This window comes from Magnolia sinica, chromosome 18 (genome assembly GCF_029962835.1).
Source record: "Magnolia sinica isolate HGM2019 chromosome 18, MsV1, whole genome shotgun sequence".
NCBI lineage: Eukaryota > Viridiplantae > Streptophyta > Magnoliopsida > Magnoliales > Magnoliaceae > Magnolia > Magnolia sinica.
The window spans coordinates 8,829,289-8,855,783 of record NC_080590.1 but is presented as its reverse complement, the minus strand read 5'-3'; the positions used below and the strand labels follow the sequence as shown (position 1 = coordinate 8,855,783).

General features: G+C 39.4%; 1 protein-coding gene across 8 annotated transcripts; it reads right to left on the bottom strand.

The window, feature by feature from the left end:
- Positions 1-3,322: 3,322 nt before the first annotated feature.
- LOC131232639 (uncharacterized) lies at positions 3,323-23,572 on the bottom strand. Of its 8 annotated transcripts, XM_058229016.1 has the most exons (12): positions 23,128-23,572; positions 22,475-22,552; positions 17,977-19,314; positions 9,325-9,410; positions 8,651-9,177; positions 7,986-8,510; positions 7,025-7,868; positions 6,664-6,894; positions 6,437-6,561; positions 5,761-6,248; positions 4,642-4,732; positions 3,323-4,506 (listed from the first exon to the last, which is right to left on the bottom strand). In XM_058229016.1, the coding sequence occupies exons 1-12, from the start codon at positions 23,194-23,196 to the stop codon at positions 3,668-3,670; spliced, it is 5,241 nt and encodes a 1,746-aa protein (XP_058084999.1). In that variant the 5' UTR covers positions 23,197-23,572; the 3' UTR covers positions 3,323-3,667. The 8 variants fall into 8 exon arrangements, with proteins under 8 accessions (XP_058084999.1, XP_058084997.1, XP_058085000.1 ...); XM_058229014.1 differs by having other exon boundaries at positions 3,323-4,732; positions 22,475-22,542; positions 23,124-23,572; XM_058229017.1 differs by having other exon boundaries at positions 3,323-4,732; positions 23,124-23,571.
- Between the last annotated feature and the right edge of the window lie 2,923 nt (positions 23,573-26,495).

Here is a 26,495-nt window from a genome sequence, read left to right as displayed (position 1 = left end):
CAAGTATAGGATTGTGATGTAGTAAACTCAATAAGACTGAGGTCAAATTCCAAGAGACTGATACCTGTACGCTATTTGAAATTAAGTAGAACTGGAACTATACTAAGATGAAATTAAATTAAATAAATTTAAGGAGTAATGGTAAAATATTTATCTAAATTTAGGAAAATTAGACGTATAAAACTAGGAATTTAGAGGATTCACTTGTAGTGATAAGGGAGATCTTATGCCCGTTTTAAGAACTGAACTGGACTTAGAATTCCATTTTCATCCAGTTGAAGGGTATAACCATGAGAATCAACTGAACTTACTTTGATATAGTTTTCAAGAGATGAAAGGTATATTAATTAGAATGGATTCCATCATCAAGCCATGCTTAGAAGATAAAGTCAACAACAAAATTAAACTAATTACCAACCAATCAATAATATATGAAGGTTAGGAAGGGTACCGTCATCCGACCATGCCCAGGAGACGATGGTGAAGAACCGGGCTTCCCGACGTCATAAACATAAAAAGGAAAGGAACATGCTCAAAGCTATCGAAGATCCATTGTAATTTTAGTCACAACAGACCATTAAAAACTAAAAATATTCCCTTAAAATTAAACTAATATCAAGTTCAATTTAGGATAAATAAAAAACATAAGCAAAAAGTCTCTCTATCATAATACAAGCTTCACCTCTTAGCCCTAGCTAAGAGATTTAGCTCAACATGACTGGACTATCTATCAAAAGAAAATGATAATGAAAAAATAAAATAAAATAAACACTTCTCAGTTAAACACTTTCTCTGCTCCACGATCACGGCCTCCCTCTCCACGCCCTTTTACTTTCTCTTTTATAGAAGTGGTGAGGGTCGGTGGCTGGAGAGCTTCCGCAGCAAAGAGTTATGCGTAACCTCTGTTCAGGCAACTGAAGTCGGTGGATAGCTCTTTACGCAGTTGCAGCGTCCGCAACATCTTACGCAGCAGAAAGGCAATGCAGAAAACTCCTATTTCCTTGCTTTCTTTCCAAAGCATTAACGTCGCCTGGGACATTTTGGGATGGCCTACATGATGAACGGATCAGATCTGTCATATGATCATGGCCGTGATCACACAACAGTCCACAAAAGCCGGGCTGCGTCGGACGCGAAAACAGGGCTGCGAAAGGGCTGGTTGCGCTGTGACGTTGGTGGGGCCCATGATCATCGACTGATGAGAAATCCACACCGTCCATTAGATTCAAGACGAAAAAATGTCATGGAATGCCGAGATTGGATTGATTTTGGTATGGCCCACTAGATCTTCTATTCTACCGTCGATCATCCGTTTGAGTCCTCGTGTACATGCGATGCTTTCATGGGGCCAACATCCACCTAGGCGAGGGTCATACCCTCCCTCTGGTAACAGTGGACGGTTCTGATTAGCCATATGGACAATGGGTAGGGCCCACAATAAAAAAAACAATCGGACACGGTGAGGACGCAGTCCTTTTTAGAATGGGAGGAGATAGAGTCGGTCAAGAGTCGGTTTGACCGACTCTCTGTTGCCGTGCACGGTCGGTGCACTTGTGCACCGTGTACATATGCTGTATGTGAGGGTCCCACAGCGATGTTCGTGAGAAATCTGCTGCGTCCATCCGTATTTTCAGCTCATTTAACACGTTGATACCAAATTTGAAGCCTATCCAGATATCAAGTGGGCCCCAGATCATGGATTTAGTGGCTGATTTGTCATTTTGCCTACTTTCATGAAGATGCAGTGGTTAAAATTCTATATGTACGGTTAATTTATATTCCTCAGGCGATATTTGAAGTTTCAAGCTGAACGGATGGTGGGAACCCTTTGATCTTGCATTTTGGATGACTTTTAGGCCACTTGAACTTTAGTTTCTCGATTTTCTCGGATCTTTGGGCGCATAAATTCTTTAATCTCGGTCCCCTGGGGTCCCTCCCTTGCCTTGGTGACTTCAGATCGTTAAATTCATGCTTTTATTACTTTTTTCAGTTTTTCAGTCCAAGCTCCTAAATACACATTGCATCATGAACACGATTAAAATATGGTGTTAAACAGTATCATGCTCGTAAAATTAGGTAATAAATGAAGTCTAATATACAATATTTGACCCTCATCAGGCCCAAAGAGCACTGTCCGTAGCCGCTGGCTACTGGCAATGTCAACACTTAATGCAAGACCGGAGGAGATGTTTTGGGGATGGTCACAACAGGGGTGGGCCACACTACAGGGAGACCGGGATGTGGACCCATCATAATAGGGCCACCATGTTGTTCATATGGCATCCAACCTATTCATCAATTTGGAGGTATTATAAAACTCTCGAGGCATTCAAGCAATTCTCTACTCTCCACTCAAGGAGCTAAACGCCATTGCCTTTAGAGACCCCACAAAATCATTGTCAGTCTTCATGTGTCGGTGTTGTCTGTGACAACAGGCCTCCACATGTACACTCGACTCCCATTGTATAGTGCACGTTTTGAAAAGTACTAATTCACTCAAGTTGCAACGAAACTGGCAACGACATGGTTGTTATATGCCTGAGTAGGGATTGAAACTGGCAACGAAAGAGCTAGATGTTAGTTGCTGAGTGGGCTGTTAGCGCAGACAAATTAAAGGGGTGCAATTTGTTGTTCCTTTCTTAGTTTGTAGGCTGTGTAGCTCCCTCGGCGGTGCAGCCTTTCTGGTTTGTATTCTCTTCCTTTTTGCTTATATATTTTGCGACTATTCAAAAAAAAAAAAGAAGAAAAAAGAATGAAAGAGAAACAGTGCAGCATGCAACTGGTTGTAGGTGATCAGTCCTCATACAAACTGGAAAACTCTGTTCCAATGAGCATGCGAACCTAATTGCCAACATGAAATTCAATCCGGAGGGAATCAGGTCTCCTAGCATTCATAGAGATGAAGCTTCTTTCAAGTACATCTTGAAGGTAACGAGATTGCAATTTCAGAATCCATACCGTGAATTTGAATGCTAGGGATGCCTTGATTTGATTATTTCCACTTTATTAGACACATCTGTAACTCTATCCAATAGTGGATCCAAAAGCACCCTACCACGCTTTTGCAACCCAAGATCTGCAAATTAAAACTCTGGCCGCAGTTAGTCCCCTCTAGATAAATATCCAGGGAAACTTCATCTTGCATCTGATGGAAGCTCCTGTGAGACTCGGGCATGCTGCATGAGAGATCAGGTTCCCATGCCACAGATTCATAAGGCAGGAGATCCATCCCTTGTCTGATACTGAAAAGACTGCTTTGCAAAAAACTACTGAATAGATGTCACACATCTCCAGTGGGCCACATCCGAATCCTGATTAGAAGTGATGCACAACCTGGAATATTTATAAGCTGATGAGGGGGGAAAAGAGTTGAAGAAAGTGCATAACCATCCCCATGACTTACAGACACAACTGGCCCCAAGAGTCTTGCATGGCATTTAGACTGCGGCCTGCCTTCTCTTATATACAAATAGCCGTGACTCTGCGACTTGAAAAAACAAGAGCGAAAAAAAACAACAACAAAGAAGAACGTATGTTGGATTCTGTGTGGTTATGAACAGATGGGGTTGAGGGTTCCAATGGAACCCATGGCTGATCCTCAAAGATCTTGGTATACAGCGTCAGCATCCGTGCAGTGATAATTTACAGGGAATAAACGTCTGGGGATTCAAGTGTCGGGAAAGCCGCCAAAGAGCAACAGCGATGTGTTCACATGGTGTGTCTCAGGCAAGAGCTGCTCTGTCTTTGGAGCTGATTTTGCAGATTGTTCCTTCACAGGGAAAGGAAATGCTAGGGAGAGAGAAAGTGATGAAGACAGCTCATCATCACCATCATCCACTGGCGGATCTGGCAGTTTGTTTTGGCTGCTCTTCTCATCAATTGACCCAGGAAACAAAGGAAAGAAACCTGGTTTTGATGGTTTCTTCTTGGCCCCCAATGCAAGTTCGAGATTTGGAATGTCAAGTTCTGGTGGGTCCCTGTCTGATTGAAGTATTTTCCATTGTGCGGAGTTGCCCGATTTGCAGTTGCTGATGGGACTCGTATCCACTGGAAAGAAGAACATTTCAGCAGCTTTCGAGCTCTCAGGCATATTGTAGTCATAAACACAGTCACCTTTCTGCTCCTTCAGGAAGCCAGGATCCATGCCAAGCATCTTTGAAGAAAACCCTTCTCCCAAAATCTGCTCTCTAGTACTGCTCCCGACACACGAATCATTGTAGGCCTTCATTTTCTTGCATTCATTCTCCCCATCAATCTGTATGCGCTCTGCCTTCCCTCCCCATGGCATTGTCCGACTTTCCCGGTTCAACAATATTCCAGAAGCTTCTGAGACCATCTCTGAAGAATTTGGGTGCAGACGTTTTCTGCTGGATCGCAACTCCCAGCTGCTCTGTTCTTTCATTATTAGATCTCCATGCTTGTCACTCTCTAAACAAGTGCTATTATTCATCGACTTCTCTCTATCCAAGTCCTTCAAGTTCTCCTGGCCTCCACTGCCCTCAGCACCTGCTTCTTGAACAAGAGAAGATGAACTGAATATCTTCAAACAGTCAGATGAAGCACTTCGCCTATCTGGTGAACTTGAAGTAAAACTTGCTTGTCCGCAATTGGAAGTATCCAAGTACATTGGTACAGCTTTACCTTTATTAAGATCTATTTGTACACTAGCTGCTTGAACACAAGGTCGAAGCTCAGTACTGTTTCCGCTTTTGGAATCTCTATAGACTTCTTTCTGCAGGCAGAATGGGTAAACAACGTCAAGAAGATTCAAGATCATAAAGACTTGGAATGTACCATCAAATGCATGATGCACCTAAGAAGCATGCAAGGACAGATGTTCATGACAGTAGTACTGAAATGCATCGTGATGCAATGTTATCAAAAGAGATTTAGAGTTAGATATTCCATAGTGAAATTATAGGGTCCTGGTAGCTTCCTGATGTGCCAATTCATACAAAACAAAGCCCAGGTTTGATGATGTAAAACATTGACCCTGTGGGAGGCACTCTGTGGATGGGGTCACCCAGATTAGAAGATCCGAACCATCCCATCACCAAACTATGGGGCCAATTTTTACCAGACCAGAAGCTTAAGGGTTTTCTATATTACTTTATGTTGCACAGAACCCTATAATTCCTCATCTCAATGACAATATTTGATAGTGATGCAAAATTAAACGGCAGCAAGATGACTTATCGAGCATGTTAGTTTGCTGAGGTTGGGAAATAAATCCCACGAAAAAAGTAGGCCACAACCAACAAACTGACCACCTGCAATGTTACAAGGTACAATAATACTTTGGGGCATTCTGGTCAAACTAGAAATCACAAAAACAGAATACTTATTGATTATGAGATTTAAGAGGAAAAAAGTGTGTTTTTCTTTTCCAAATATGAAATTTAATTTCTACTCATTGGAATCTAGCTTCTTAACAACAGTGAAACTTGTATTTTATCAAATGGAAAATGGGTTTTCCCTTATTTAAAAGAAGACTTCCCTTCCATTTGGACATTTTTCCAATTTGGGAAAGGATTTCTGCTTCTTAGGGAACACATTTTCACATGCACAGGGCGGTTCCCTTAACTATGGTCGAAAGGATCAACTAAGATTTGGAAAAGCACTCAAGAAGTCAATCGCCCTCCTGTTTTCCTTTTTATCTTTTAATATAATCCGTGGCTTTTCATTAAAAAAAAAAAAAGTCAATAGCAAAACCACTTCAGGATATTTTGGACTACACAAGGAAGAATATAAATAGTTTACCAATGAAGCGCTGTTCCCTTTCACTTCTGAGCACAACTGGGCATCATTTGTTGTTATCCTTAACAATGGACTTGTCGCAGGTAGACTAGCCTGCTGGCTAGCACTTACTGATGGGCGGATTTCAGGAAATGAACATGAAGTGTGCCTGTCTGGCGTATGTTTCTCCACAACTGAAGACTGATTAAATTCATGATAACTCAAAGACCTCTGATCAAGAGATGATTCTTTTGTGTAACAGTTCCCTTCCACTCGTCCAGAAGATGATAATGATGGTAAATCTCCAATGCTCGACTTTACAACTCTTGCTTCGGGAGATCTGTCATATCTGGACAATTCCTTATCAGTGACAGGGGTGGGCAAATCCTGTTCTGTGGGCTCTGCATCCAAGGTGGCTCCGCAAAGCTTCTTGTGAGAGTCAGCGAGGGATTCTGAACAGTTCCATTTTCTTTCTCTGAATACGGCCCAGAGGAAGAATAATCTATTCCAACCTGCAAAGAACCAATTACAACTTTTTATTGAAACAGTTTTTCCTCAAATGGAATGAAAAGTGCTAAATTGCATTGTTCATAAATATCTGCATATGCAGCCATCCTCAGTTAATAAAGAAGTCAATCAGACCGTGCATGCATTATAGAACATGACGTTTAGCACTGTGCATCTGAAACATTGGTCTTACGCTGGGATTTCTCAGGTAGCTGGTTTGATGGGAATATCAGAAGCTCAATTCCATCAACGTTTCCTTTGAGAGCTAAATCATTCTCAGACATATTTTGCAACAGCTTCTTGTAATTTCTTTCGTAACTGCACAATTAAAAAAAAGATAGAAGTGATCAAAATAAGATGAACTGGAATGAAAGAATCACTACTTTAGCTTCAAAGAAAGGAAAGTTTGCACAAAGAAACCTCTCAAGATCTCTGGCAAAGAAGTAGAGAGCAATGTTATCTTCTGTGGTGCAGTTTCCCTGGAACTGCATGGGCCATGAGGTCAGTCGAGGAGCTTCCTCCAACCGAACTCTGGAAGGGAAGTTTTTCACCACTTCGAGAACTTTTGGTGATGCACAAGTTGACATGTGAGCTTGAATCCCATCATAGAAGTCAGGAAGTCTTCCACTTCTCTGCACTTCAAAACTGCCACTGCAAGTAGTGAATGCACAGCATATCAGGCAAATTAGAAGTGAAAAATACCAGAATGGTATGGTTCAATTAAAAGAGATTCACTACCAAGCTACAACTGAGAACGTCGATGAAAGAAAAAGGATCATACTGCCATATGTGGTCATGCTCTGGAATGGCTGAAATTCTTGAAGGATTGGCAACTGCAGGAGCTTGAATAGGCAAGTTTATCATGGAAGGCTTCAGCTTAGTTTCATCTGAAATGGTAGGAACAACATTCAGATCTGCTTCTCTGGGAGCACAAACTGCTTCTGTTGCATGTGCACCTTGCTGCTTAACATTGACAATAGTTGTAGCTTTACTGGAATCAGCTACAGAGCGCCTCAAAGCCTCCTTCCGCAAAACTGTCCCACCTGGGGAAGGCAAATTCGCCACACAACCTGAAGAACTTGACAATTGATCTTTGAAAGCAACTTCACAGCTCATATTAGTACTTGACATGGGTAACTCATCAGATTGATCAGGCAGTCTATCATTTTTATGCATTTTAGTCCTTGATACTGCCGCTACTGCACCCTTCCACTTGCTGCTTTTGTTGGTCACCTCCCTCAAGTTCTTTACAGCAGAAGGCTTAAGAGCAGAAACCTGTATAGAGCCAGCTTTGCAGAGTTGTGCATCGTGGCCCATTTCATTACATCTATGGCATCGGATATTTTTACTTCCAGATGAAACTGTCTGCCTCAACCAGCTCAAAGCAGAAGCATCCTTGGGTTTTCCATCTCGGTTGGTGGATTCCCGGGATTGAGGTGGGACATCTGTCATATGCACATCAGGGCCACCACAAAATTTATCAGCAGCCGATGAAGAATTTGCCGTTGCATCTTCCTTAGGGCCAACTTGGCATGATTTTTGATCCTCAGAACTGCATATGCCATTAGAAGAGGGAGTCCCAAGACCGTGGGCTAGAGAAGATTGCTTCTTTGCTTCACATCCATCTAGATGCAAGAAGAAATAAACATCAACATGAGAAACAAAATGAAACAAATGGCTACTAAATATATACAAAGGAAATAAGCATTAACAGCCCCTAAGAGAAGAAAGGAGTGTCCTACCATGGGCAATCACATTTTCTGATCCTTTATTAGCAATCAGAACAGCTGGTTTGGATGAATTATGTCGATTTGCATCGCGTTGTGTAGCCTTTGGATCATGGGAATTGTTCACCAAGGAATGTGATGGTATGGTTTCACCACGTATTGAATTTTTCAAATCAAACTTCGGAAGAGACGTGCTGATAACAGCCGCTGATGACGAACTGACCACAGGGCGATCCGATCTAAAAGAATTCTTCCTTTCTATTACCGTTTGTTCTTTCCCTTGCTTCAAGCCTCTTAGATCCACATCACGAGAGAGATTAGGTGACAGAATTTTAGCTTTTGACTCGGAATTTAAGTGGCTTAAGCTTGTGCTTTTGAAGGACATTGATTTGCCAATTGTCCTTGTTAATCCATCTTTTCTTGTGCCACTAATAGAAGACTCTCTTGCCAATTTTTGCTTTAGAGAAAAATCTTCTGATAGCTGTTTGACTTTGGGTTTTGAGGGTAAGCTGTTGAAGGTAGATGATCTTGAAAGAGGACCTGTAAAGAACCACACAATTAAAGGTTTAGAAAGGATTCAAGCATAAAGATAATGTAGACATATCAACAGACAGTGGGCTGCTGCTGTCTTCTGAATGCAAACAAGCTACTTAGCTGATAACTAAGGTATCTGAACTTACCCCGAGGTGACTGAAGTTGTCCTTGTGACTTTGATGCATTAGGACCAGCAGTAGAAAGAGAATGAGAAGTCTCCTGAGAACCATTGGCAGCGTGACTTCCAGATGAAGGTACTGAATGGGCAGCCTTTACTTTCCCCGCATCCAAGTGCTTGAATGAACTCTCTCTAGACAATTCAGATTTCTTGCTCAGGATGGCCATCCCAGGCAACCCAGTACTTGTTTCAATAGCTACTTTCTTTGACAGAGAAGTGACCTCCAGACTTTCGGCATGTCTTTTAGTGGAGAGCCGGGGACTTGTGATAACTTTTGTGGCCTGGTCTGCTTCTTCTTCCTGTGCTTTGGCATCCAACTTTAGCAAAAGCTTCGGGTTGGAGCTTTGACTTTTTTCACTCAAGGAAGGCGCCTTCGGTGCTGCTGGTTCTGTTTCAATCTTATCCAGATTTTGTTTTTCAGCGTCCTTGAGCTGGCATTCTTCACATAGCCAATCACCATCCGGAACTTTATCCAGCATTATTCGCATGCAATAGCTGATCAACAGAAAATGGATTTCAAATTTTCAACCTTAAAGCCTTAAAGAAAAAGAAATATACAAATTTGAATATCGAGATAACCACAAAGTTCCAACTTAAAATAATTAAAAATAAAATTAAAAAAATAAATTGAATAGTGCATACATGTGCTCTGCACCATCACTACATCTGCTACAAATAGCAAGCATCTCCTCACGACCTGCATCTCCACATATATCGCAGACTTTTACCTGTTTCCAGATGGCACACAAAAAGTATTATTACTGAGTCAGATGTTAGAAAGAAAAGGCAATTGCCACTGCATGGAATATGCAATCTCCTGGGACAATGTGAATTGTGTCAAACCAGTTCTCTCAGAGAGTTAACATAACTCTTGGCTAAAAGAAATAACATTCCTGTAGTCAAATGCCACTTCTCCCCTTCCAAATGTACAGATAAACTTCATAACTAGAAAGGTATTGTTACTTCTAGTGATCCAGATGTTTTCTGTTACAGGCTCAGCAAGTACCTGACCTTTTTAGGATTCCTGCTGTATCAACAAGAAACAGGCATCCCACACCCCCAGACACAACTTAACACATGACATTAATTTTTACGATTTTTTTCTTCTTCACTTTGGGATATGCTTTTCAGATATAAATAATTTTTTTTTTTAATGTATATTATCAACGATAATTTTAATTACTTTTGTCTTTTCGTGTACATAGAAAGGATATATTTTTAAATATTTTAATATATGTTGAACCGATGAGTCAGTAATCAGGGCTCTAGAAGTTTGCACATCACTCTATAGCAGTATCCAGCCAAAAAACACACTTTGGTGTAAAAATTCTGTTGATGAATAACCATGAGTGACTCGGTAAACAAAAAACTAACAGCAACTCTTCACAAATCAGCTTGAATGAAAGAAAAATCACGGGAGAAACATGCACAAGGACACTGGGTAGAGGGCCAAAAATATCCAGAAGCGAATATTCGGGCCTAAAATTATCCAGATGGGCATTTTCGAAATTGTGGTATGCCTATTATTGCTAGACTCTAGAAATGGAACAGAAGAGTTTCTGACATGCTGAGGCAGGTTGCCTCCCAGTATATGCAGTTCTCAGACATGCCGTTGACAATGCAAACCCACTCATGGCCTTCTTCAGAATCAAACGTGCATATAGTAGACTTGGCCTTCAACCGTGTGGATTGGCTTGGTTTCCTGAGTTAATAAATGCACGCTTTCCCAAGCATAGTGATTCTGCCAGCAAGTATTGGTGTCATGCATATGGTTCTCACACCATCAGTGTGGCCTATGTGGGTTCTGCAAACATGTAAAGTTATCTTTACAGATGCAAAACCACTCATCGCCTTCTTCAGAATCAAACGTGCATATAGTAGACTTGGCCTTCAACCGTGTGGATTGGCTTGGTTTCCTGAGTTAATAAATGCACGCTTTCCCAAGCATAGTGATTCTGCCGGCAAGTATTGGTGTCATGCGTATGGTTCTCACACCATCAGTGTGGCCTATGTGGGTTCTGCAAGCATGTAAAGTTATCTTTACAGATGACCCCAGTTGTGCAGAGACAGGTACTGAAAGTCAGAGGATTCAGAAAACAGTATGAACTGTCTTCTTCAATATTTACTACTATATATTTCTCGGCATTGTCTCCCTAGATTATTACTCATCATTTAAGAGAGCATTACGTGTCTTAGCAAGTTGATTGTACACCATATTTCATAAATAACACAAAACCATTTTAAAAACAATCCAGAGACTTATTTTAGGCTTTATTTGCTAATATTATAGTGTAAGCAATTGACACTTCATCTGGATGGTATCATTTACTATTTGATAACCAATAACTTTATGAACTCACTAAGGAGCTGTTTGGCCGGGCAGATTGGATGGTATTAGAGTGGATTGCACGGATTTCAAGGTAATGGTAGCTGCGTCAGTGGATTGGTGCAAGATCTATGGGATTGCTATATCCGGTCTGTTTGGCACGCCCGGCCAATCCCAGGATTAAACCTTCCAATCCCTTTCAATCCCTCAAACCAAACAAGTCCCAGGCAATTTTGAAGGGATTAGGGTGGATTGGATGGGATTTAAAGGTAATGATGGTGATGTCAGTGGATTGTCTTAAGATCCATGGGATTGCTATATCCCAGGATCAGGATCCCGTGTCTGTTTGGCCCGCCTGGCCAATCCCGGGATCTATCTTCCAATCCCTTCTAATCCCTTCCAATCCTATCCAATCCGCCCGGCCAAACAGGCCCTAAGAAAAAGAAGCTAGAGTTAAGGGTTTTTCGTTTTGGAAAGATGAGAATATTTATAAGGAAAAAAGAAACAGGGCTACAGACCCAACTACAGCACTGAAGAAAAAGAAAACCAAGGAAAAAGAAAACTACACAAAGCAACAAAAGAAGAGAGGATGAAATACAAAAGCCAGACCCAATATGGCATAAACCCCCAAATACACGAACTGAGGAGCCCAGTCCTAAAACAAGACTAGAACCCTCAAGAACACTCCAGCCAAAGAAATACTCAGGTTTCTAAAACAACAATTATTTCTGCTCGCAGTTATGAACCAAACCAGAAATCTTATAACTAAGTTACTTTAGGATGTTTTCAACACTATAAGGGTTGATCTACTTACTGATACAGGCTTGGGAAAGAAGAACCATCTGTGGCTAGATGGAATTGAGAAGTTATAATAATGATCCTTGCAGATGGTACCATTGGAAAGATAAAACATTTGATGGCCAGATGGAGAGAGGAATTCCGAATGGGGAGAGGATGATGTGGCTATAATAATGAACCATTCAGTGGCTAGATAGTAACAAGGAATTCCAAACGGAGAAAGGATATTTATAGGAGACTTAAATGGTCACGTAGAAAGAAGAGTGTAGAGGATATGAGAGCATACATGGAGTATATGGATTGGGAGAAGAGATGGGTGATGATATAAACTAGCTCTAGCAAAAACATACTTTAAAAAGAGATGACCATTAATAACATTTGCAGTTGATCACATACAAGCCAAATAGAGTTTTTTTCTTTACTTGGGAAACACAATATGTAATGATTACACGCCAAATACAATCCAGAGACTTATTTTAGGCATTATTTGTTAATGTTATAGCATAAGTAATCTACATTTCATCTAGATGATATCATTTTCCATTTGATAATCAATAACTTTATGAACTACTATTTTTTATTTTTATTTTTAAATAGAAGTAATAACATTATGAACTTACTAAGAAAAGAACAGTATAAAAAAGAGCTTGAGTTAAGGTTAGTCTGCATACAGTCATGAACCAAACCAAAAATCTTATAGCCAAGTTACTTTTGGGTGTTTTCAACAATACAAGGGTTGATCTGCCTTCTAATACAGGCTTGGGAAAGAAGAACCATTCTGTGGCTAGATGGAATGGAGAAGCTATAATACTGATCCTCGGAGATGGTAACATTGGAACAATAAAACATTTGAGGGCCAGACGGAGAGAGGATGATGTGGTTACAATAATGAACCATTCTGTGGTTAGATGGTAACAAGGAATTCCGAACAGAGAACCTATATTTATAGGAGGAGACTTAAATGGTCATGTAGAAAAGAAAGTTGAGGATATGAAAGCATACATGAAGTATATGGTTTTGGAGAAGAGATGGGATGGTGGATTCAAGCTTTGATTTTGCTATCGCATACAATCTAGTTCTAGCAAAACATGCTTTAAAAAGAGAGACGAACATTTAATAACGGTTAAAATTTTATCACATACAAGCCAAATAGATTTTTTCCTACTTGGGAAAACAAAATGATGAATATGTAATGATTGTAAGCCAAATACAATCTACAGGCTTATTTTAGGCATCATTTGCTAATATTATAGCCTAAAGCAATTGACGCTTCTTCTACACGATATCATTTTCTATTTGAGAACATTTAATAACATTTAAAAGTTGATCACACACAGGCCAAATAGATTTTTTTCTACTTGGGAAAACAAAACGATCAATATGTAATGATTGCAAGCAAAATACAATCTAGAGACTTATTTTAGGCATTATTTACTAATGCAATAGCCTAAAGCAATCGATGCTTCATCTACATGATATCATTTTCCATTTGATAACCAATAACTTTATGAACTTACTAAGAAAAGAAAAATATAAAAAGAAGCTAGAGTTAAGGTTAATCTGCTTACAGTCATGAACCAAACCAAAAGTCTTATAGCCAAGTTACCGCAGGATGTTTTCAACAATACAGGGGTTGATCTGCTTACTAATACAAGCTTGGGAAAGAAGAACCATTCTGTGGCTAGAAGGAATGGAGAAACTATAATAATGATCCTTACAGATGGTAACATTGGAAGAATAAAACATTTGAGAGAGAGAGAGGAATCCGAATGGAGAGAGGATGATGTGGCTATAATAATGAACCATTTTGTGGCTAGATAGTAACAAGGAATTCTGAATGGAGAAAGTATTTATAGGAGTTGACTTAAAAGGTCATATAGAAAAGAAAGTAGAGAATATGAGAGTAGACATGGAGCATATGGTTTTGGGAGGAGTTGAGATGGGGGATGCTGGCTTTGATTTCACTATGGCATACAATTTAGCTCTAGCAAAAACAAACTTTAAAAAGAGATGAACATTTCATAACATTTATAAGTTGATCAAATACAAGCCAAATATATTTTTTTCTACTTTGGGAAAACAAAAATATCAATATGTAATGATTGCAAGAGAGAGTCATACAACACAACATAGGTTAATGGTTATGGATGTCTACATTAGGAGATGGAAGAAAGGGAGTGAAATTAATAGGCGTCCAAAAACTAGGTGATAGAATTTAAATGGAGATAAACCTATTTAGAAATAAATTGATGGAAGGAGGAAAGTGGAATGTCGAGGAAGAAGTAAATGTTATGTGGAATGAAGTAGCTGAGTGCATTAGGAAAATGGTAAAAGATGTTTTAGGAGTATCTAGAGGGAAAAGCCAATCATATAAGGAAACTTGGTGGTGGAATAACAATCTACCAAAAGCTATTCACAAGAAATGCTCATGTTTCAAAGCTTGACAAGGGAATAGAAATGATTAAAATTTTGAATAATATAGAAATGCCTAAAAAAACTGCTCAAAAAGTAGTAAGTGAGACTAGACGTAAGGCTTATGATGATCTTTACAATACATTGGGGACAAGAAGGTGAGAAAGATGTCTTCCAACTTGCAAAAATGAGAGAGGAAGGGTAGGCATCTAAATCATGTTAGACGCATTAAGAGCTATAACTAGAGGGTACAATTAAAAGCGATCAATGAAAGGTGGAGAAGCTAGTATTTTCAGAACTTGTAAATGATAACCACTTTGAAAACATACGGATTGAAGAAACCATAAACTCAAATAATGTCGGATATACTTTTGCAAGATTAGGATATCCAGAGTGAAAGAAGCTTTGATAAAGATGACAACAAGAAAAGTCCTTGGACTAGATGGTATGCTAATAAAGGTTTGGAAGTGTATGGGAGATACTAGGTCATTTTGATTGATAGAGTTGTTCAACAAGATTGTAAAATCATCATTCAATTATTATTATTATTATTTATTATTTTTTTATTTTTTAAAATTTTGTGTAGGATCGAATAAAATGCTAGATGAATGGTGGAAAAGTACCGTGGTTACCAGTTTATAAGAACAAGGCGAGAAACAGAGTTGCACTAACTATTGTGGTATTAAGCTTCTAAGCCATACTATGAAACTTTGAATGATTGAGCAAAGACTAAGGCATGAGACAAGTGTATCGGAGAATCAGTTTGGTTTCATGCTTAGGAGGTCTACTACCGAAGCTATTTTGATACTCGGACAATTGACAAAGAAATATAGGGAGAGGAGGAAGCTCCACAGTCTTTCTTGACTTAGGGCCCGTTTGGCCAACTACATTAGGTGGGATTAAGGTGGATGGAATTGTACAAGTAACAATAAATGCATGTGTAAGGTATTGTCCCTGGATTGGGTGTATCCCATGTTTTCTAATACCATGTTTTGAACGTATGCATTAAAAAGTAAATCCTGGGATTTACTTTCAAATTACACTTGGATTGAACTTGGATAAAGGAAAAATTCATCATCCACGGGATTTGTAATCCCATATCACACTTTCCAACACAAGGCTCATTTTCCAAAGGCTATAAAGTTAATTTTAATCCCATCTCACACTCCTTCCAAACATGCTATTCTCAATTTCGAAGTGGAATTAGCAATGCAATCCCATTTAATACAACTTAATACCATTGGCCAAACAGGCCCTTAGGGAAATCATACCTTAGGTCCCTAGGGAGTTAATGTGGTGGATGTTGGGAAAGAAAGGAGTCTCAAGAGGATATATTGACATTGTTAAGGATATGTATGAGGAAGCAATAACAAATGTGAGGATATATATGAGGAAGCAATAACAAATGTGAGGACTACCAGTAGAGAGACGAGTTCCTAATTAATTTAAGTTACACTAGAGATCAACATTGAGCATGTACTTTTTTTGCATTGGTTATGGATGATTTAGCGAGACATTTGCAAGAGGAGATCCCATGGTGTATTTTGTTTGCAGATAATGTATTTTTGATTGACGAGGCAAGGGAGGGCGTAAATGGAAAACTATTTTTGTGGAGGGATGCTTTAGAATCTAAGAATAGAAAATTAGCTGGACTAAACCGGAGTATATGGTATGCAAGTTTAGTAATAATAGCGGTGAAAACAAGGAATTGGTTAAGATTGCTGACCAATAATTTTCCTAAGATGACCACTTTTGAGGCCTTGGGTCAATAATTCATGAGTGTAGAGATTAAAAAGGATGTTGCCAATGAAATTTAAGCTAGATGGAACAAATGGAGATGTGCCTCTAGACTCTAGAGTTTTAGAGATTGAAAAGGATGTTGTTTATAAAATTCAAGCTGGGTGGAAGAAATGCAAATGTGCCTCTAGACTTTAGAATTTTATGTGATTGTCGTGTACCACTCAAAGTAAAAGGGAAATTTTATACCATAGCCATAAGACCAGCCATGCTTTATGGGATGATGTTGGGTAGTTAACTAGGTGTACCAAATCAGTCAAGTATCAGCCGATACGTAACAGTAATAGCCGAGTCCGTTATGCGATACAGGGGTTGAAACGGTGACCCCTCAGTTTTTTACTTGGATTGGCCATTACGGACCATAACGGCTATTAATGCCCCGTAACGGTCAGGGCGTAACGGTCATAAACAGCTAGTTTTCGTCTTTTTAAGTGATTTTTCTCATTTTTGGCACTCTTCTCTTCCAAATTATTTACTAAAATATTCTACTGCAAATTCTGACCACTCTTAGCTTGAATTTGGGGATCAAAACAAGTTATTTTAAGGATTTTGTCGAATATAAGCTCCGTGGGCCATTTTTCAAAAAATCTTCAAAAGTATGTATTTGTACTTGAAATAAAAAATAAAAAAATCTTTTGTTGTTATGGTTAAATATGATGCGTTATTCAAATTAAGAACATATGAATGTGCATTTTATATATTATGCAACTGATTTTCTATTTTTTAAAATTATTTTTGGACTATTTTCGGTCAATTTTTAAAAAGTAACTAACACCTACACATGTGAGATATTTTGATATTAAATTCATTCTAATATATCTATCATTGGTATTAGATAGTTAGAAAATTGAATCTATGAGCTTTGGAGTCAATTCCAGGCTATTAGGTTCATAAATTCATCAAACCACCTGATACAACTTTCTCACCAAAGAGTAGATCGTTACACTACCATAAACGTGCTCAAAATTATAAATAAATGCATATTGGGAATATTTAGAATTTTCTAGATTTTATGGATATTTTTCCGATTTTGTTTAAAACAAAAAAAAATTCTGACTGTTATAGGGGGCATATCGGAAGATACGGGGCCGTAACGGCCCATAATCGTATCAGTAACGGTGGGCACTGTAATGCCCACCGTTACCACAACGGTACACCTTGGCAGTTAAATAACAACACGCTCATAGGATAAGTTTAGTTGAAATGAGGATATTGAGATGAATGAGTAGCAAAATGAGATAGGATAGAAATAGAAATGAACACATTTGAGGGAACTTAGGAGTAGTGCCAATAGGTAATCGATGAGAAAAAGTAGACCTAGATAGTTTGGTCATGTGCAATAGAGAACAAGAATGGGCCCGGTTCGAAAGAGTGAGTTGGTACAAGTTGAAGGCTCTAAAAGGTCAAGGGGAAGGCCCGAAAGGACGCGGATAGAGGTAGTAAGAAAAGACTTGATGACCCATGGTCTAACTGAAAGTCAGGCCTTTGATAGCATGGAATGGCAGAAGAGGATTCATGTAGCTGACCCCAAATTGGGGTAAGGCTTGGATGATGATGATGAACAATTTTCTTCACTTCGTATATTTTTGTGTAATCATTGATCTCCATATCTGCCAACTAACTCAAATAAATGCTTAAGGTGCATGCAATTTCAAGCATTCAAATGTATCATCTCAGGGTTAAAAAATGACTCTGTTATCTTTTTGCTCCTTAGTGTTTAAATTGACAAACCTCAAAGCTTGAACTGTTTCCCACAGTTGCTTATATTCCTGACCACTAATGTATGATGTTAAAGTAAAAGAGAACCAACACCAACTAAACTCTGTTCACTGCAGAAAACCATAGAGATGAACACGGCACAGCAATTCAAAGTAACAACATGAGCCTCAATGCATCCAATTAAAATTCACAATTGCAATACTAAGAAGTGAAATATCAAAAAAGCAAGAGTTAGTGCTCACATCATCCTCCACAATATCTGATCCCGAATGCTCACTGTTGGAGATAGGAGATTGTAATGTCGTACCCTGTTTATCAGATGCTTCAAACACAGCTTTGGATTTTTCAAATTGTTGGTTTACATCTGAATGTTTCATAGATTCGGCCCGAGGGTCCCTACCATCCGTGTCAATTTCAGTTTCAGAGCATGGATGAATTTTCATCAAAGCACCAGGCGAAGAATTGGCTCTGCCAAGATTTTCTTTACCATCTTCAATACTTGAATGGATAATATTAGAAGAGTTGACTGCAGCAGATTTCTTCTGCCCATCACCACTAGAAATTGTCACTTGTCCTGCCAACGAAGATTCCAAATGTTCAGTGGAGCATTCAGAAGGTCCTGCCTGGAGCTGGGAACTTGAATTTTCTTCCACATCTCTGGGATCTCCACGAGAGAATGATTTGCTTTCGGAATGAGAATGTGGAAGCTGTGATTTCTGCATCCCACCGCCTTCACAAACATCTTTTGAAGAAGGGCACTCTGATACACCATCAGTTGCCGAACTGAAGCCAGACCTCTTTTTCTGAGAAGTGTCTTTAGTGGATATACTTGGCCTCAAGGAATTGTGCTTGCTCTCTTCTATTTCATGATGAGAATCAGTCAAACAACCGGGAGCATTTTGAACTTGAACTGCCTTTTCAGCCTCTTCAGAGCCTCCCACAACAAAGCTACTAGTCGAAGCAGCACTGTATGATACTTTCTTCCTGTTTGAGTCGACATTAGGGCTGCTGACTGGTAAATTTCCATCTTTGACTCCAGTAACGCATGATATATTATCGCCATGACATTCTGGCCCCTGGTGCTCCTCACCTTGTCTCAAGGTTCTTTGACCCAATGCAGATGGTATGCTTACATGAGAAGTGACAGCACTTTGAGCAACAGTATTGCATTGTGTGGTGTGCAGCTTACCTTCCCCAAGGTTGCTGCCAGATGAAAATTTTGGTAGCATGTCAACATCTTCGAATGCATCAGATGTGTCACATGTCCTCATCGTTGCTTTACTTTCAGCATTTTCAGATAATGAATCATGACTTGAACTGGCACTGAATAAGTTACTGGCTTCACTGGTGGCATGCTGCCGGTCATCACATGCTCTGCTCTTAAAAAGTGGTTCCTTTCCCTTACAGATTTCATGGGAAAAATCATCCTCAATTTTTGATTCCATAACCGATACAGTTCGATTGAAATGCATACAAGATGAGCAAGGAGCGGCACAAACGTTACATGTCCCAGATTCTGCTCTCATACAAACATTCTCAAAGAGAGAAACCTTGCCAAACTTTTTCTCAGCTGAAACTTCCTATAGAAATGGAAGTGATTAAAATGCAATAAAGACATGAAAAAACTATAGAAAGCTAAGTTTTATATTGGAGACATAATAACCCTGAGCTTCAAAATTACTGCAATATGAACATAGAAAAATTTGGGGGGGGGGGGGGACTAAGGTATCAGCAGCCATGTCTTTCCAAAGTAACCCTTTACTATACAATTGCTGCTATATGAACATGAAATAAGAAATTTACCAACTAAAGTAGAATATGAGAATCCATATCACACCATTTCAATTGAAACAGTCAAAGGTTTGGATAGGTTAAACAGGAAGAAAAGCAGACTGCGAGTATTCCTTTAATATAAAAATGCCATGATTAACCAAAGATTTAAAAAAGAAAAATCTGAGATTGTACATAACACATCATCCTATAATCCACAAATATGCGTGAAGGAATAATTTTTCACCATATGAAACATAAATCACTTTGAATAGCAGAGAACAAAGAAGTGCCATAATGATGCAATCTGTTTCTGGTAAATTTCCAGCAGAATGTGTTTTGGATCAGTAACATCAGTTAGGTCACTTGCAGCTATGTGATTTCAGCCTCTAAAAATCCTCAAAATACACAGGAACACCTTTGATTAGCAGGGATTTGCCAGGTTGACTAAGCTTTCCTTTCAATCAAAATATGTTGACAAGTGTCAGGGAGGCTAACTCCATTATGGATAGGTTAGAAAAGGAAGGTGCTTTTAGGTAGGGTATGCGTTGCGGATCCAGCATCCATTGCCTTTTAGGAGGTCAACTCAATATGAATGCAGCAAAAAAGACGGAAAATGAAAAAAAGGGATGGTTTACCCCTTCTTCCAATATTTACCAAAATGGTCCAATCTACTTCTATTCATTGAATCCTGCTCAAATTTTGTGTTTTGATACTCAAAATAGACCTAGACCTAGTTTAAAATTACTTTCTAAGCTTCCTTCATAGTTGAAATGAAGAAGTGGAAAAAGGATAGAAAATTTGGACAAAAAAGGGGCTTTTATGGCAGTATCAGCCTATAATGGTGCCAATATGGTCCTTTTTCCCTACTGATTCACCCCGTATCGTGTACTGGAGGTGACCACGTGATGTAGGACAATTAACCACTTGCTCTAAAAGCTCGAACTGTTAGAGTATGGCGAATTAATCCCTTTATCTCATAGCCTAGGCCCCACATCTCATGGGTTAGGACCTCGGCCGAACCCCCTTCGTGGGCCCCAAATCACATGGGCTGCCCACCCCGAGTGTGTCCCCGCATCCCACGGGCTACCCAACTCGAGCCCGGTGTGAAATGCGCATTACTCATCCCTGGTAAGGAGTCTCGAACATGAGACCTCTCCCGTGGGCCCCAAATCGCATGGGTCACCCACCCCGAGTGTGCCTCTGCATCCAACAGGCGACCCCACTTGAGCCTAGTGTAAAAATGCCCCTGCATTAATCACCCCCGGTGAGGAGTCTCGAACACAAGACCTCCCGCTCTGATACCAATTTGATGTAGGACAATTAACCACTTGCTCTAAAAGCTCGAACTGTTAGAGTATGGCAAATTAATCCCTTTATCTCATAGCCCAGGCCCCACATCTCATGGGTTAGGAGCTCAGCCGAACCTCCTTCGTGGGCCCCAAATCACATGGGTTGCCCACCCCGAGTGTGTCCCCGCATCCCATGGGCTACCCAACTCGAGCCCGGTGTGAAATGCGCATTACTCACCCCTGGTAAGGAATCTCGAACACGAGACCTCCCCCGTGGGCCCCAAATCGCATGGGTCATCCACCGCGAGTGTGTCCCTGCATCCAACAGGCGACCCCACTCGAGCCCAGTGTGAAAATGCCCCTGCATTACCACGTCCTTTACATATCAACGAATATGGCCCTTCTTTTAATAACATGGGTTTCTGATCATGCAATCGAGGCGACCGTTTCCTTTGCATATCAACAAATATGGTTGATACATAACTGGTTTTTAATACTATGGGCTTAGGCAAGTTTTGCCCCGATCCTCACTTATACAACCATCAACTTTGCTTTTTCATTTAAAAACCAAAACAGCCCATCTTTTTTTTTTTTTTTAAAAATCATTAAAGTCCCCAATCCATTTACAATATCCATGTCGCTCATCAGTTTGAAATTGGATCTTCTTCTTCTTCTTCTTCTTCTTTTTTTTCCAACGGGCAGTTTGAAATTTGAATCATGATATGTATCAAGTATGATCCCTAATGTTCTTTGTTGGAACCCACAGATAGCCAAAGGATATTTGTCTCCAGAAAAACCCATATGCATACAACAACCTACAGATTCGAGAGTTGCATATTTATAAGAGGGTACTTTCAAACATGTTAAGTGTTGAGCCTATGCAATGATATATCTGTCGGTATAAATTGAAGTGCTAAACAGTCATGTAAGGACACTGCCTAATACGCAACTTGTTTTCGAGAATAACATGTAACTTGCCATGCAATGCATTTCATTTGGATGACCATGAACTTCATTGTCCAGTGTAATCATTTTCATGGACCAAAGGTCCAGAACATTATCTGCCAGTGTATACGAACACTGCTGAGTTGCTAACTTCTAAGCTTGTGCATGTGAATTATTAAAGCTTGCACTTTTTTTTTTATTGAGTCTTGAGTTCTTATAAACTGGTAATTGTAATTTGCAACTCAATCCCACAACTGTGAATTTTAAAGCTTAAACTACTTCAGAGTATGCAAATTTCCATGAAAACACACTTCAATTCAATACATTAAACCTGTATTTCTGATACAACTTAAGAAATTACTCTCTTTTTTTTTTCAAGGTTCTTCCTTCGTCTATATTTTCTTGCATCTATGAGAATCTCCAAAGCATCAATACAGACAAATTGCACATTAGGAATTCTAGAATTTTGGTCTTGATGTCCAAAACCGATACTAGTTTGTTGAGGATGACGAAGTTCATTAGAGAGACACATGCAAAACATACTATCAGATATATAACCTCATTAAGTGATAGATCATTCAACATACCAATTACTCCAATTGAATGTGAAGTCGCAGATGATAATCCAGAGTAAAGAATGGAGCCCAAGAGACGAAAGCACACAATCAGGACATTCAGTCCTAAAAGCATAGAGAATGGGAAAAAAATCCTGCTATTTTTTGAAATGTCTTACTGTATTTGGCCGAAGGTCTTGATCTAACTCATCCCCAGGTCCTTGTATACGGCAACACCCTTTCAAGACTGGCGTGATCTAAAAAGCAGGTTACAAAAAACCTCATAAATTACCCTTTCCAATACAATGAACACTAAAAGGATAATAAATTCCAGAGTCAGAAAATGGATATTCTTAAGCCATAAACTGCAGAAAGAGTTTTTATGAATGTGTAAAAACACGCATTCTCCAAAAATAAAAAAGCTCCTTTTATTGTACAAAAATAAGAAAGTAGATGTGATTGAGAAAACGAAAGATCTGACCCATAAACCGCACATTCTACAATTCACCATTATCACAAGAATTTCAATCCGACAACAATCAGAAACAGAAACGTGTATTGCCGAGACTAACAAAAATCCCTAATTTGTCAAGGCAATTAATCCCAGCCAACGATCACATCCAAATATCATTCGTAAAAATCGATCACATCCAAATCTGCATCATGATCAAGCCCTTAAAAACCAAACTTTTTCCAGATCATCAAAACCAAGCGATAAATCCGACAGAAAACAAAACATGGAACCGAAAATGCGATCAACCAACGCAAGCACAATCAATTAAATGATCCGGAAACCCTAATTCGAGAAGAAAAAGGAAACATCTTTACATGCCTCCGGTTCCGAAAGCTTGTCGGTAAGATCGTAGAGCTCTTTCAGGGTCCGTTCCTTCCGCCTCGGCATCGTCGACCAGCAGATTATCGTCGGCAAGCAATCGGATTAGCAGGGAAATCACAGCTCCGTTCCCTTGGAATTAGGGTTTTTGAATGAAGCCTCTGTATATGAAATTCGGTCCATGTAAGAGAAGAGGGAGAGAAATAGGGTAAAAGGAAAGGGCGCTGGGCGGGGTGGAGGATGGGGGCTATCGTGAATTGCTGGGGCGTAGAGTCTTAACGTGCGCAACGAATGGTGAGAATTGGAGCGGATCTAAAGGGTTCGGGAATCCACGGTGTAGAAAGGAAGAGAAAACAAGCGTGTTGTAGGTGCTGAAATACTCTCTCTCTCTCTCTCTCTCTCTCTCTTCTGTTTCCTGTTTCGGGTTTTATCATTTACCTGAGGGCTGGTTCCGTGTTTTGTAGTTTATTTATTTATTTATTTATTTTTGTGGTATAAGCTGCGGAGAAAATCAGCGATCCGCTCGTGTGGGGTTGCACGTGCGTTGATAGTTGGAGGATGGTTTAACATTAACGTGATAGTTGAGCACCGTTTTCAGAATGGTGGTGTCTCGTCCCTGGGCATACGATATTGGAGTACCATGCTGTCAAATCTGGGTGCCGATATCAAGGAATACAGTTCGAATATCAGAATCATGGGACAATCCTGGCCATCCGATTTAACCTGTTGGAAATGGACCGCTGGTAGTCTCTAACTAGATGGTTGAAACCTTTTTTGACCGATGCGTATTTGGGCAATGCACAATCCACCCCAAATCTAAATTGAATGGTCTGGATTGCCTTGTTTTCCACCTGAATGGTAGATGATTTGCCGCTTTGAAAGCGGTGGTGGACTATCACCCAGTTCGTGCGCCCAGAGATTGGAACGAGCGAGCGGTCGCTCTGCCTTGTGCGTGCGGTGAAACTGGTATGCGTCGGAAACCGCGCGTGCGGAAAGATCGTAGGAAATTGCATTTCCTTCTTGAGAAGTACGATGACAGCTCGCACCGGTGCGATTCCTATTTTCTCCTCTCCTCGCCCCTACACTTGCCTATGTGGAACCGACGACTATGTAGAAATAGACAAGACTGGTAGTCTGGTTCTCGTATCAGGTCGTTTTAGGGTGATTACAAAAAAATATCCAGGATTAAAAAATATCGGCCAGTCAAGACATTTACCAAACATGTGTGGTCCACTTGATGATTGGATTGACCTGATTTTCGGGCCATCTTGTCTACCATGCTAGATGTAGCCTATTGGAGACATAAAACAAGTTTTTCTTTTCTTCTTTCTCATGTTTAAATTGTTATTTTTTAATACTTTATGGAAGTGAAATTTCCAACTCCATGTCAATCCTTGGACATTCTTCTTTTCTTTAGGCACCCAACAAGTTAGCACACTTACAATCATCTTTAAGCATCACATGTGCTCATGTTCTATGAGCCAAGTTGCAACATGTGGAAGATGTGCTATCATGTGTCTTAAAGCTGGATATGCGTCACTATATATCTTCAAGTGTCAGATGTGTCCATATGCCCATGCATGACAATTTACCACTGCCATCTTAAAATGCCCTTCATTTCCCGTGCCACATGTGCCATTGTCCCAACTATCGCATGCTACCGTACATGTTGAAGCAACACTACATATGCAATATGTATCACTAACCAACTTCATGTGCCCCACCATGTAATAATGTAATACATATTTCATTATTTATCTTCAAGTGCTTAACGCATGTCACACATACTGATGTACCTCAATCATGTGCAAGTGATTGACATATGCCAATGTCTAATATATGTCCAATCTACAACATGTAATCTTTAATACTTTACTATCTTCTATTTTTAATAAAAACTTTCATTAAAAAATCTTTCTTTCTTTTTAGCCAGACAATAACATGAAGAGTAGATAAAATTTAATTTGTTGGATCAATTTTTTCTTTCCCACAATTTCTTGAAACTGGCGTTTAGGAAATATGGTGTCCTCCCTTTTTATGCAATGGATCTAAACAGGCCCATCAACAACGTTCAGAATCTTAACAGCAATACTTTAGTTACACTGATCATGGATGGTCTGCATTTCAAAAATAACACATGAGATGTTCTTTTTCATTCAATATTCGTTGCTTCTTGCAATCCATGTTGGTTATTATTTTATTTTCTTTTCCTTTTGTTACTACCCTTGCTTTGAAGTCCATTGACCAAACAGGTATCATCATCGGATGGATGTGCGTTCTAAACCATGCATTGGCCGTCATCGTTAGGATAGATGGATGATCCGGATTAATATGTCATTCTACCACCACCTATGTCTAACGATTGAATGGTAAGAAATATGCAATCCCTACCGTTCTTTTGAGGTAGACCTAACGAAGAGGGCACCTAGCAAGGAATGTGGTTTGGCTCATGACCCCAACATGAGCGAGCTAGTGTTGGAAAAATGTGTTAGATATAATTGAAAAAAAAAATAAAATGAAATAAAGTTTAATTATTTTGTTTCATTAGGCTAAATCATGTAAAAATATACGCTGTCCTTAAAGTGTAATTTACCCTTTTATCGATTGTTGATGGGTTACATGTGAATTGCTTTCAGAATAAGACAAGCTTATCTAGATTCGGCATGCAGTAATTACGATGGGTCCACTTAGGAAAAATTCAATGCAATAGATCATTTGACAAACCGTGAATCACGTGGACAATACCATTGATTATTTAGATTAAAAAACAGGAATAAAACATCCTAGCCCATCTAATGTATGAATATTTTATGCTGCATGTCAGAAATTGGTGACTTTTGTGTCTTAGCACGGAGTTACGTGAGACTACTTCGAGGGTTATGATTGTCTAAACAATATGAGTTTTGTATCAGGCCCATTCACTGTTTGGCCTATCTAATGAATTGTCGTGATCTAGTCCATGTTTATCACATCTCCAGCAAAAGACATGGATCCATCTCAGGTGACATGTAAGACAAAGTTGGAGAGTGTACTTAGAAGTGGAAACATCCCCCACGGTTTTTTTATGTGGCTGTCGCGGAATTGAAATTTCATGTTATCTTTTCAAACTCTTATCACGCTGGTATTGAATCGATTTCTTTGTTTTATTTTATTTTATTTTATTTTATTTATTTGAAAAAACTTATTTGCTCGGATGTAGTGATTTTGAAATTATGGATAGAGATACACTAAAGGTAAGAAAAGTGATTTTGAAATTATGGATAGAGATATACTAAAGGTAAGAAAAAAAAATGTGAAAAAAAGAAAAGGCAAAAAAACAAAAAGAGATGGCCCACACACACCAAGCAGGCTTAGAATGCTCAATCATA